At 33.8% G+C, this 13,920-nt stretch overlaps 1 protein-coding gene across 1 annotated transcript; it reads left to right on the top strand.

The window, feature by feature from the left end:
• Window positions 1-3,400: 3,400 nt before the first annotated feature.
• LOC147390116 (SWIB complex BAF60b domain-containing protein) lies at window positions 3,401-9,109 on the top strand. The gene is made up of 6 exons (XM_086459832.1): window positions 3,401-4,018; window positions 5,922-6,033; window positions 6,171-6,342; window positions 6,532-6,722; window positions 8,040-8,183; window positions 8,867-9,109. The coding sequence occupies exons 1-5, from the start codon at window positions 3,510-3,512 to the stop codon at window positions 8,160-8,162; spliced, it is 1,107 nt and encodes a 368-aa protein (XP_086315958.1). The 5' UTR covers window positions 3,401-3,509; the 3' UTR covers window positions 8,163-8,183; window positions 8,867-9,109.
• The last annotated feature ends 4,811 nt before the right edge of the window (window positions 9,110-13,920 follow it).

Genomic DNA, 13,920 nt, shown 5'->3' with positions numbered 1-13,920 from the left:
ATAAATAATTATTTCAATCATTAATTAATATGAATTATATAAGTTTCGAAAAACCTAGGTTATCATACAAAGGTGGCACATAGTGAATCCTCCAAGTGTACTTTCCTTTGGGTAGATGTGAGAGTGTCATTATTGATTTTTAATAAACAAAACACTAATGCTAGAGTGACAAAAGCAAGGTGATACAAATGACATGGTGACACGCACATAACTGTAGATGATTTTTACTTGTATATCGTGAAAAAGCATCTACGATTATGTGTGCACCACCACATGTGTCACCCATGTGTCCCCCTTTGTGTCACCTCAACATGACTCTAAACTAAAATCTATATAATAAAACATAACTGAGTTGGAACAATTGTTTTTGACCCAAACGTCCAATTAACTATAGTATTGAGGATTAAACCTTTTATCAAACTATAGTGTCATAAGATCCACTTTATTTCTTTTATTCTTCACCTCCTCTAATTTTATTATATTTTCTCTTTTTCCTCTTTAATTCACCTTATTATTTTTTATATTTTTAATCCCATTGTTTTTAATAATTCTCCTCCAACACTATTTTTTTTCAACTTTGACCCATTAATCCAAAAAAGGATGCCCCCTTTAACTTTACTATATTTTCTCTTTACTCCCTTTAATCTTAATTTTTTTTAATAATACCCCTTCCGTCAAACTATAGTTTTTTGGTAATTATTTTACTTCATTTATTTTTCACCTCCCTAACTTCATTATATTTTCTCTTTTATCATTTAATTCACTTTATTATTTTTTAATTTTTATCCCTTTAATCTCAATTCTCTTTCACCATTATGATTCTAGATAATCAATTTTATTAGAATTCTTTTTACAAGAATACACCTACCCTAAACTGGAATCAAATCGCTTTTAGAGTCTTCAACTCATCCTCCTCCCCCCCCCCCCTTTCTAAAAAGCACACAACAAGTTCATTTTTGGTGTCTTCTTACAATTCCATTAAAACACAATTAGAGCTTGAGATACATTTTGAGAGGGACGGTGCAAGTGAATCGAGAGAGGACTATAATACTACACGTGCCCTAAGGATTAGTTGGATGCTCATATATAGATCCGAATACCGCTTAATCAAAGTAAAATACCCAAGTTAAGCCATACAGAGTGCAATTTTATTCCCCTTCCCTATTATTCAACACATGAATGTATTATTGTTAAAAGAATAATCTCACGACAATAGCAACCTCTCTAAGTTTTAAAGAAAATTGTTGAAAACCTACATATATCTTTAAGAAGCTGAAATGGATTTTACAAGACTTTCTCTCTCTTGGATTACAAGCATTGTTAAGCTCTCTCTTTTTCTCTCTGCTTATAAGGCGACAAAGTAGAATTTCATTTCTCATCTTCTTTTATAAAGAAAAAAAAAATTGAAGATAGATCGAGGTCATTCTTGAACATGCTTGTCCCCATTTTCGGCATGTGAGGATGGCGTGATGTCTGACGTGGCATCAATCATCTATTATTAAGTTTGAGACCTCATCAGAGATATCATTCGATCGAGATGACAATTATATCCCCACCATTCATTGAAGGAGCTGAGGAAGCTTTTGGAGTCCCAAAAATTGTGGTGAGGGATGATTCTAGACCTGGGGATGCATTCGAATTTTAGTGGCTTTGGTGGGAGTTGATTCGATTCTGACTTTGCTAATTGTTGTAAGCACCAATATATAATGTTGGTTGTTAAAGTCAGAATCATCTTTTGATTTACTTGCCAATGCCAAAACAACATAAGAGCATCTCCAACAATGCTCTTTACAATAAATAACATATTTTGTCAAAATTCAACAAATATTAGTTTAGCTAGTCCAAAATTTGTTGGGTGCTCCAATAGACTCAACAAATCTTTTGTTTGTTGAAAATTGACTTAAAACTTAATAAGAATTGTGACCTCATATTTTAATATCAAAAAACACGATCTGATGTCATGAGCTTATAGAGAACGGAATTCTAAGAACTTTGAAAAAAAATCATTACTTTTCACTGTTGATTTATAATTTTAAGTTTTTGGAGTTTGGCAATCATCCATTTCAACATTTGGATCAAGCTAAAAAATTAAAAAAACTTTACATATTTTTTTGTGAATATGAATTTTTCCATAAAATATAGAAGAATGATGTAATCGATTGTCAATGTGATAATCCATGTGGGACCTACAACCCTTAGTAAGATTTGAAATCTTACTAAATTAATAAGATTCGAGAAGGGAGTGAATGGATTCAAGCTTTGGGATCCAATAAACAAGAAAAAAAATCCTTAATAGAGATGTGGTCTTTGATGAAGGTTTTATGGCTAAGATTGAATTCAAGTAAGATGATGATGAGAAATCGGTTGTTGGTGACAAGATAGTTGTTATCAAGATTCCTATTAGAATGGATAAAACTATAAGGAAAGAACCTCAAATTGAATATGAGGAAGATAGTACATCCGATAGGAATGAACAACAAGAGAGGGTTTATGATGAATCTTCTAGCATAACACAAGAAAAGCCAAGAAGAATCATCATACCTTCTCAAAGGTATAGATAAAAAGATGAAATGCATTTAGAACTAGTGGCAAATGAGGAAGATCTCACTAAGTCGATTACAAAGGACAAATTTGAGCATTGGCTTAATCTCATTGCTTATTGAGTTTGAAGGACACCTCTCAAGTCATCTCGATTGTCAAATGAGACAATGAATGTGATGATTGTCATTGAATATCCCATTCGTTCTTGAATGATAATAATAAGACTAAGGTGAATTATTTTGTATTACAAGAAATTTAAAATTATAATATTATATTATAAAGAGATGTTTTGATATTAAATAATAAGTTATTATTATTATTATTATTTAAATACATGTTTTTGAAGTTTCTTTTAATAGTTGCTCCAAATAATTCAATTATATCCTATAATTCATTAATAACACAAAAAAAAAAAAAAAACAAAAAAACAAAACAAAAAGTTATATTAATTCTTTAACCCAAGTTGTTTTAGAATAACAGTATCACATCTTTTTAGACTAAAATGCCCATTAATTCTTAACAAAGAATCATCCAAAAAGGAACAATTTTGCAAATGTCAATTTTCTTGACTTGACACCTGTACCACTTCAGTAGAGAAAGAGGGGTATTGTGGTAATTTAAGCTACATTTGTTGATTCCCCTGCTAAAGACAAGGTTGTTTTGTCTATTTCTTCTTTTAGAAAGGAGTTAATTGCAGCAACTTTTTCGATTACGAATTTATCCTCTATCCATCCGAAAAGATCCCTTATCCATTCTTATAAATTTAGGGTATTTCGGTCATTTAAATTATAACTATTTTAAATCGAATAAGGGCATCTTCGTCATTTCATCATGTATAAGAGAGAGAAAGAGAGAGAAAGAGAGAGGAAGATAGAGGAGAGAGACAGAGAGAAGAGAGACAGAGAGTCAAGAGAGGGAACCGTTTGATTGTCCGTTTCTTCAGTTATTTATATGCTTCTGGAGCTACAATGGTGTCCGACCAAGAGATAGCTAACGGCGTAGAGAGTTTGCTCCGCCAGTCTAACCCTAATGCCGTTAATTCCATTAACGGCGTTGTTCAACAGTTGGAGGCGAAACTAGGGTTAGATCTTTCTCACAAGGCTGGTTTCATCAGAGACCAGATCGATCGTCTTCTTCGAGCACACACTCGACCTCTTCCTCCTAAAGACCATTTTACCCTCGAAAACCACCCTCAATTCCAGAATCACCACCCCCAAATCCCTCCCCATTTCGCCTTCCCTCACCGCCCTGAGGAGCTCAATTTCGGGTACCCTCATCAACCACAACCACAACACCATCCTCACCCACACCAACAATCACACTCGCACTCGCAGTCTCACGCGCACCCAAACCCACACGCGCAACTGCAACAACAACAACAACAACAAACGCACACACATGTTCAACCGCAGAAAGCCGCAGATGTTTTTGCTCCAAATGTCGCAGCGGCCACTACGGCCGAAACGCCTAAAGAAAGGTTTGAACTTGCACCCATTTTCTGGTTTTATTGAATTAGGTCAGGAAATGGAAGTTTTCTACATTTAGGGCTTTCGTTTGTTTGTTTGTTTGAATTCAAATTCAGGGCTTTTGTTGTTTCTTTACGTTTTGTATTACAATGGGTGATGCAGAAAGTTTGAAGAATTTAGTTGCAAAATTAATGTTAGACATTAATTGAATTTCTATTTTATTTTTAGGGCAGACATTTGGTAGTTAGTTTGAGAAGAGTGAAAATCTGGAATTTATTCTAATATTGCTTATATGTTGTTTGGTTATTTATATTTCACCTATTATTATTTGTTTTTCATGTATAAATCATCATTCTTTTCGGCTTGATTTGCAGAAAATGTTGAATTTAGAGATTTATTTATCTCTGGTTCAAAGAGATTTATTTTAAGTAGATAGTTTTGCTGGTCTTAAATGTCTAGTCTTTTTGCTCTCTTTACATTGATCACTTTCTATAATTATATGTTATCAATTCTATAAAAACTGTTCCTTAATTGAATGTTCAAAAAGCCATTCAAGTCACCAAGTGAACTCGGTTTTCTTTAAGTGGGTAATAAGTGAGTTGATTTTCAAGCATATTCTATTAAACTTAAAAAAGATTTACCTTTTTGTGGGGAATATGGCATTATTCCTTTCTACATTTTGGGCATTTGATTGGGAATTTGGGATTGTGTGCACTTATAATGTGAAGCCGCAGATTATGTTGGGTATTCTTGGCATCGAGTTTTAACAGGTGTATAGAGAAATAAAGGTGGCTGTATAGCATAGGCGACAGCTTGGTCAGTTTGTTATGTCTGCGAGTGGTAATGCCACGGACCTGTCTCCCGCCTTTATCACTTGTCTGTAAAAAGGGGGTGTGTTACTGTGGCTATTAAGATGCTCACGTGTTTTTGTGCATGTGTTGACTTGCCGTTCATGGACTAGGCTTCCTACTTTTGAATAAGATTGAGTCAAGAGTTGTTAGATACTTTGAGCTGCATTTGTTAAGGCAATAAGCTTTATCCCCATTATATTATAAGCAAATAAGTTCAAGCATATTTCCATGATCTTCATCTCTTTTATATCTATGATCACCATCTTACATGTATGGTACCTCCAGAAAGTTGCAAGGTTGGTTTTAGTCCTGTTTGAGGTAGGTGTAATAAAATAAAATTCTATCCTTGTTTTTGTTGTCACCGTTTATATTTAGGATCTTTTATTTTTTATTTTTATGTATAGCTGTTTCTTTTTTCCCTAGAGTTAAGATTATTTGTTTGGCGTAGTTGTAGCAACCCATATATGTAATCCTTTAAGATCCCACAGAGTCATGTTTGATGTTCCTGGTTAATTCTATCTTATTTTTCAATGAAATATCTCTCTTCTTGATGCATGTACATTTCTATTGGTCTAGGGATTTTCCAATATGGGTCATACACTCATACTTTTATCATGTGGAGTACTCCAAAGGTTCTGTTTATATCTGTCTTTGTTTTTTATAAGTTGTTAGATCTGTCTATTTCACATATATTCTTGGTTACCTATATGTACCCCTTGATATGTCTATGAAGGTGTGGATGTTACTTCTACGTGAAATATCCGTTCTATTTTCATTTGTTTCACGTTGAAAATATGTATGCAAATTAGGATTTTTCTTTGTGAACTTTCAATCAACACTGGTACCACACTGATTATAGTTGTCTTTAGTTAATTTATTCGGTTTCATGTCCATGTCTTCATCATCAAAAAGAGTTTGGGGTCAGCTCAGTTTCACATCCATGTACTCTACTTAAACTCTTATACACACAACTCTGAAACTCTCTGTTTCATCTCGTTGTGGAAGAACATTGTGTACTATTATTCTTGATTTCACGTATTTGCATTCTGTCATTTTGTTTCAGTGCTCCAACTGGAACCAAAAGAAGAGGTGGCCCAGGAGGTTTAAACAAAGTGTGTGGTGTTTCACCTGAACTTCAGGCCATTGTTGGCGAACCAGCCTTGCCGAGGACTCAGGTCCAACTTCTCAGACAATTAGTCTCTTACTTCTAAATGTTTATTACATTATAATTACTCTTTTTCTGTGTTTAAATATCCTAAAGCACACCGAAATATATCTAGGGAATCTAAAAGCTTCTTTTTGTTTGGTTCAGATTGTGAAACAGCTATGGGCATACATAAGGAAAAATAACCTCCAAGATCCAAGTAACAAGAGAAAGATAATTTGTAATGATGAACTGCGTTTGGTGTTTGAGACTGACTGTACTGACATGTTCAAGATGAATAAGCTGCTAGCCAAGCATATTATACCTCTTCAACCTTCAAGTATGTATGTTGTGTAATGCTTTCTTTTTCTTTGTTTTCTTGTACCTTTGGTCAGTCCCCTCGACCACCTTTATTAATGATATTTGCTTTCCTTATAAAAAAAAGTATGTTGTTGTGTAAAAGATGCAAAATCACTTTAGCTCCCCCCGATAATTATGATTGAGTTATGAGTACCTTTCATGCTTGCAGAAGAATCGGGTCAAGATTCTAAACGGTTGAAGGTAGAAATGGAGTCTGCATCTGAAAGTACTGACCCTGGTTCATCTCCTGTGATAATAACTGATGCGCTTGCCAGGTTTTTTGGCACTGGAGAAAGGGAAATGCTCCAATCGGAGGTAGTAAAACGTGTTTGGGAGTACATAAAGATTAACCATCTTGAGGTGGGTAACCATGTTCACAACTATCCAACAAAATAGTTTAATCAGTTAAGAGATGGGTTGGTGTCTTGGCTTTGTTTCACATGTTATGACTTGGTTAGGTTCGACTATTCTCTTGTGATTCATTATATTTTGTGAATTTAAGCATGTAGCTGTTGTGTAATTCTCCTTCTTTTGTGGCATTTTTTCAAAATCAGTTTGTTTTTCCTGCTTCTTGTGTATATATAAAAAAAATTGGAAAAGAAGAAAGGAAAAAATTATTTCAACTACAACCTTTGGTTTCATGCATTGACTTAACTTTAGCATACCTTTTCGGATCTGTTGCTGTTATCTTTTTACCTCACATAATGTGGCCACTAGAACGAGACCTTACTAGTTGTTCTTGTTGCTGGTCTGCTTAGTTGTCTATAAATGGTTGATATTTCTGAACTGTTTTATAAACAATATTAAAATAAGCATTCTAGCTGGTACTTTCAATGTTCATGCCAAGTATTTTGCGGGAAATAAATTCATTTATTAGCATTTATTTTGCACACAACCAATTTTTTTTTACACTTTTCTGATCATGGTACAATCCTTTGCTTATCTGCATTGTTTTTTTTAAACTATTATGGGTAAGCTGGACTTGAACTCACGACCTCAAAGTTCAAATGTCTGCTATTCTTTTCTCTTGAGTTAGCTTTCTATATTTTACTTGTTTTTTGTTTTTGCAAACTGAATCTCTCTCACTATTACTTCACTAATAAGAATGATGCAGTATACAAAGACTATTAATTGCATAAATTGGCATTTACTCTTTGCTGAAGAAATCCTTTCTGTATGTTTTTCAGCTTGAAGTTTATATATTTTTTTTTTGTGGCTGAAATTTATCCTCTTTCTACAATTATCTGATTAAGTTCCCGGGTGACAAATTCTCGGTGTTACTCTTGTCATAAATTGGCTTCTACTCTTTGCTGAAGAACCCTAGGTTATCCTTTCTGTGTGTTTTTCAGCTTGAAGTTTATATTTTTTTTTTGTGGCAGAAATTTATCCTCTTTCTACAATTATCTGATTAAGTTCCCAGGTGACAAATTCTCGGTGTTACTGTTGTCATAAATTGGCATCTACTTTTTGCTGAAGAACCCTGGGTTCTCTTTTTTGTGCATTTGTCAGCTTGAAGTTTATATGTTTTTTGGGTGGCATTTATTTGCTTTGACATCAGAAATTTATCTTCTTTTTACAATTATCTGATCAAGTTCCCAGGTTATTATTCTCAGTGCAAAACGGTCATTGTTTATAGGGGATTGTCCTTTAAACTTTCGGTGTATTTTCCTTTTTCAGGACCCTATAAATTCAATGATGGTAATTTGTGACCCCAAGCTTCAAGAGCTTTTTGGATGCAATAGCATTTCTACTCTGGCGATATCCCAGATGTTGTTATCCCATTTCTTCAAGCAGTCGTAAGGACTGGGGTTGTGTTGGCTGGTTAGTATATTGACCCTTGAAGATTGAAATTTATGGTTTCTTATTTTTGAAATTATAGACATTTTCCTTCTTCAATCTTCTTTGTTATATTTCCATTGATACACTGAAGTTGGGATTGAACCGTGCCTGCTAAGTGTTAACTGCGTAAAATGTGCCTTCTTTTATATTAAGTTCAGCCAGAGATTCTAATAGTCTCAATTGTTCGATTTTTCTTACCTGCATTAATTGCACCCAAACAGTTTATATATCTTGCTTGATATCCTTGTTTCTATACAACAACAACAAAACCTCATTTCAAACATTTAAGGTCGGTGAAACGAATCCTTTTCCTCCATTCCACTCCATCCAAAGCCAAGTCTTTTGTTATTGAGAGAGAGTTCTTATCTACTTTTACTGCCTCCATCCAGGTTCTTTTCTCTCACTCTTGTAGACCTTGAATATTTATTTTAACTGGGGCTGTAATTGGCCTACATTGAACTCGCCCAAAACCATCTCTTGTTGCTATGTACAGATTAAATGTTATTTACACCAATCGTCTGCTAAGAGTGTTTATTCCATATGAAGATGTGCCTACTACTATATCTGATTCACTTTTATAAGCTTTCACATAATTTGATTTCTGTTTTTGGTATTATGATCTATACTGAAAGATTGATGGAGATTTTCAATGGTGTTACTTGCAGATGGTACCGTGCGTCCATGAAATGTAGTCAGATCTGACAGTATAGCAGAAACTTATCCGAAACAGCGTTTTATTTAATTTCTTTTTTCATCTTTATTGTTTAGATGTTTAATGATGTTCATACAACCTGGTTAATTATGAGCACAGAATGAAGATGTACCAATCCCCCAGGGCTAGTGACCAGAGGAATATTTTGTAGTTTTGTATTTTATGTAATGGTCCTGGGTGGCTCAGGGTTTCTCAATTTAGTTTCTTAACTCCACATTTTCCCACACTCATTTCTAACGGGCTCTCTGACGTGGCAAGAATCATTGATCTTTTTCTTCGGGATACACAAGGAAAAAATATCTATGGTTCTGTTCACATGCCACATCAGATAGCGTACAAGAGAAAAAAAAATTTGTAAAAGCTAAAATGAATGCCATGAGTTGGCTTTGATTGCAGTCTTGGAATATATTGCATCGGTCATTCTGATTTACGTCGAGACTGGAACAAAACATTAATTCGGAAACATTGAATTTCTCAAATCTCTTAATCACGACTCCTTGAATCTCTTGATCTATATATATGGTTTTAATATCATTCCCATACTATTAAAATAATGGTTATGGTGGTATGAATGACTAGTTCAAGTTTATTGTCATTTCGGAAACATTGGCAACAAAATATAGAATGTTATGGTTGAGATAGATTCTTTGGACAAGATTTTAAACCTTGTGCATGGATTTTATGGAATCTGATTATATGAAATGATTTCACCTGATAATTAGAGATCCATGTATAGAGGTTTTAAGATTTGATTAAGATTATATTTGTAAAGGAATGGTCCCCATATTAAATATATAAATTACTCTGATCCATTATGGATGAGTGTTTGTTTGAATCTGATTAAGAATTGAGATTCGAAACTAGATTTTAGTATTCAATTAATATCCTATTTTGATATGAGATGGGGTTGGTTCTCCCCCCCTGATCCCCACCCAAACACCCTATTTTGGGTCACGAGTCCATAACACTTCATGTGTAACCAATGTGCTTGTAATTATAACACTTCATGCCCAATATGTAACCAATGTGCTTGTAATTATAACTAAGAATTTATAAGTAGAAAATAAGGCTGTTTTGGTCACTTTACCCTTAAAAGTTTGAAGATTGTGACTTGTTTTGTGTACTTCAAGTAGTCATAGTATGACAAACCGTACATATGGCTCACTTGTCGATTGACTGGGACAGCCAATTTGTTGACTTTCCAAGGTTGAGAATCCCAAGGTTTACATAGAGCCATACCGTACTTAGTCATCCAATCTTCGAAACTTCATTTTTATTTTTTTAGGGAAATAGATTGTATTACTTAGGTCTAAAATTATTGACCTCACAGAATGGCCAAACAAGATTAATGAGATTTATTGGGAATAAATTAAGGTCCAAATTTTTTAACTTCAGTTCCACAAAGTTGCCCGGTAAGATTTTAGAAATCCCTACAGAATTGTAGGGCTGTCAATGAATTTAGTCTGAATCAGATTAGGGTTGATGTGGTATCGATCCAATAAGAATCGGATTAGACGCTTAACGAATCGGGGTTTTATCATAACTCAATAATAAGATCCAATCCATTAACAATCGGATTGGGTCCTGATTGAATAAAATCCAATTTTTTATATTCAAAATCTAAATAAATTTCATACATCTCAACATATACAAACTATAATTTATATACTTCTAACATATTATTGGATCAGGACATGGTTGATTCAGATTCGATCCAATAAAATATCGGATCAAAACCTTATTGGATCAGATCCTTAATGAAATCCAAAACATTGATCCAGACCCGAAGTTATCATATCATATTCAGGTCTGACCTGATCCATTGACAATCCTATCGAATTTTCCTTGATTTATCCTCAACTTTTGAATTTCCAAACTTATAGCACTGTCAATGGATCAGGTCAGTGTCGATCCAATCCAATGACAAACAGAGTCTAGATCGATTCAGGTCTGATTTGACTTATAAAATAGTATTACACATGATATGCATACCTAAGAAAAACATAAATGTAGCTTATATGTTCACATATTATCAAATCGGATCTTTGTTGCATCAGGTCCTTATCCAAAATCAAATCCTCCATCCAAAGAGTAAGTAATCTATAATAATGGGTTGGGTTTGAAGTCCATTCCAATCCATTGACAGTCCTATAAACGGATCCTTTCCATTTATACATTTTGCCCTTATCACGATAAAATTATAGCCATTTGGTTATTTTCCCAAAACAATGACCTGAGCTCTCTCGTGACTTCTCAGTCACATGTGACATGTTCTCACAGAAAAAAAAAAGAAAAATTCAAATTTCCAACTATCTCCCTAAGCTTCCTTATAAATTCACTCAAAGGAGAGAAAAGCAAGCAGAAGTGGGATCAAGGAAAAAAAATGGCTACGATTAGTCACATTGCTTTGGTGCTAGGAATACTAATGGTGGTGCTCATGACATTGCAGGGAGGAGCCAAGGCCATGACCATATGTAACATGGACTTAAATAAGTTAGCCGAATGCCTCCCTGCGGTCCAAGCCCCACCCAAACCACCAACCAAGGGCTGTTGCGATGTCATCCGTAGAGCCGATATACAATGTTTGTGCACCTACAAGCCCCTTCTCCCTTCTCTTGGGATTGATCTTGGGCTCGCGATGGCATTACCTAAAAAATGTAATATGAATCCTCCTCAATGTAGGGGTAAGTGTCTGAATTTTGGAAACTTAATGGGTTGATTAGAATTTTTTTCTCGTATTTTAAGCCATATTTTTCATGTTTAATGTCGTGCAATTTGTATGTAGATGCATGAAGATTTTCACATTAGATTCTAAGAGCCCGTTTGTATACACGCAAAAAGGTAACCTTTTGACTTTTGATAGTTCAAAAGTTATGAAGACTATTAGGATTCATTTTATAAAATTATTTTTAAAAAGTAAAAAATTCATACTTTTTAAAAAGCGAAAAAAAACTATTTTCTACTTTCTCAAAGTTACTTTTTATTCAAACATGCTCTAAAAGCATTAAAGAAAAATCTAAAAAACCATAGATGGAGATGGTTTAAGAAAATATGAATGTTTTTTCACTAGTAAAAGACACGGCTTTAGATAGAATGGAATGAAGAAACATGATTCGTTTAACTGAATTCAAATCTTTAATAAAAGACTCGAGGAGGATGAGAAGAAATATAACTAACATAACATTTTGAGAAGTATTTATTTTTTTATATATGATTTGAACGATTAAATAGGATTTATCTCATTTCAGTGATCACAACTTTTCTAACCATGTTATTGTTATTATTTTTGTTTTTCTCCTTCTTGCAGTGGTTTGAGGCACTTTGATTTCTTCATCTAAGGAGATTTCCCTTTGTTAGTCAAGCATTATTTTGGTTTCTATTTCTTAGGAACCCTTTTATGGGTATGCATCTCAATTTTGTACAAGAATTATTAAAAATGATGTATTGTTTATCTCATTTATAACAAGGTTCGGAATTGGTTGACTCAGCAAATTGTTTTAAAAAAAAAAAAAAACATGAAATATGGTGGATTGACGAAACTTGTTTGAGACCGAGACATATCACTTGAGTCGTCTCAGTATCAAATATGGACGAGATGGACGAACCAGTCAATGTATTGGAAAATTTGTGCGAGACAAGACAACTCGATATCGGGCATGGGCGAGACGAGATGCAAAACCATGACATGGATATCCGGTTTAAAAAAAATGGAACACTAAAACTTCTGTTAAGGTAAGGAGCCTTGAAAAAGAAAAAGTTCACCAATCGAACTATCAAATTATTAGAAATTGATACAAACAAATGGAAACTAGTTCACATTTTTGACTCCCCCATTGCATCCCTTAGTAGGTTTCTTATAGTAGGCATGAGACATAAACTACCAATATGAAAGAAAGTGTTGTAAGACAGATGGGTCTGATTATTCTATTTGGGATGGAATTACCTATTTCAACGAGAGAACAACAACTGTGAAGACTTTTGTGATTAAATATATATAAAAGGATATGAAAACAATTGCATGGTTTTAAATGAAATGTCAACTACCTTAATTGGTAAAGTCTTTGGGTGGTGATATCCAAGACCTGGGTTCAAATTCCATCATTAAAAATATGATTTTAGACATAATTGAATGGACGAACAAAATTGACTTAATTCACTCCAAAATTTTGAAATAAAATGCCGATGAGGATAAAAAAAGTGGTTTAGATGCCAAAATAGTCATGAACGTACCTTTATTGTCTTTTTTTCTTCTATGAAAACTGATATCTATTATGGGGTTTTATTTTGATGAACGTACCTTTATGAACTTGAATTACATGATCTTTTAGTTTAGATTCAGAGCAAGGCTATATAAGTAAAGGACAATTTTGAATCCAATAAACGGTGAAAGTCCATAGGTCGTGTGTTCGATACCCAATATGAGCAATATGTCTTCAGGGCAACCCGCGAGGGCGTTCCCTCACTTACCTAGTGCGTGTGATGTGCGGGCGTTGCACATGCTCGAGGGAGGGTCCCATATGCCTTAATTCTAGTCCTGATTCATTCGGTCCCCTTAGTCAATTGTTAGTCCAGACACCCCCCCATTATTAAAATAATAATAATAATAATCATTTTTTTATTTTAAAAAATGGATATATGACCAGAGGTGAGAGTGGTACTCATTTAATCTAATTGGAATCAAAATTGAAACCTCGATTATAAATCTTTTTTATTGGAATCGATTAGAGTCAATCTCTTGGAGGTGAATTGATCAAGAACCAAAATTATTCTAAAGAGAATTTTTTTTATAATTTCAATTTCATTAATTTGATAACCAGAGCCGAAATTGATAAGAACCAAAATCAATAAAAAACAGTTTCGGTTCATTAAACAAACCTAATTTATCGGAACCAACCCATTGACACCCCTAACATGAACATCTTGGTGAATACTTTAAAACCATGACCGATTCAATTATTTTTTCTAAAATACTCTTAAATTTTTTATTATATTGTATTATACATTAAT

Source organism: Akebia trifoliata, chromosome 11, assembly GCF_017979445.1.
Source record: "Akebia trifoliata isolate Shusen 1 chromosome 11, ASM1797944v1, whole genome shotgun sequence".
In the NCBI taxonomy this organism is placed as follows: Eukaryota; Viridiplantae; Streptophyta; class Magnoliopsida; order Ranunculales; family Lardizabalaceae; genus Akebia; species Akebia trifoliata.
The sequence above is the reverse complement of the archived record's forward strand: the minus strand, read 5'-3'. Positions and strand labels throughout refer to the sequence as shown.

Coding starts and splice junctions, on each gene's coding strand:
- LOC147390116 (XM_086459832.1), top strand. CDS start 3,510: ATGGTGTCCGACCAAGAGATAGCTAACGGCGTAGAGAGTTTGCTCCGC. Junction 6,034..6,170: donor CAGCCTTGCCGAGGACTCAG/GTCCAACTTCTC, acceptor TGTTTGGTTCAG/ATTGTGAAACAGCTATGGGC. Junction 6,723..8,039: donor TAAAGATTAACCATCTTGAG/GTGGGTAACCAT, acceptor TTCCTTTTTCAG/GACCCTATAAATTCAATGAT.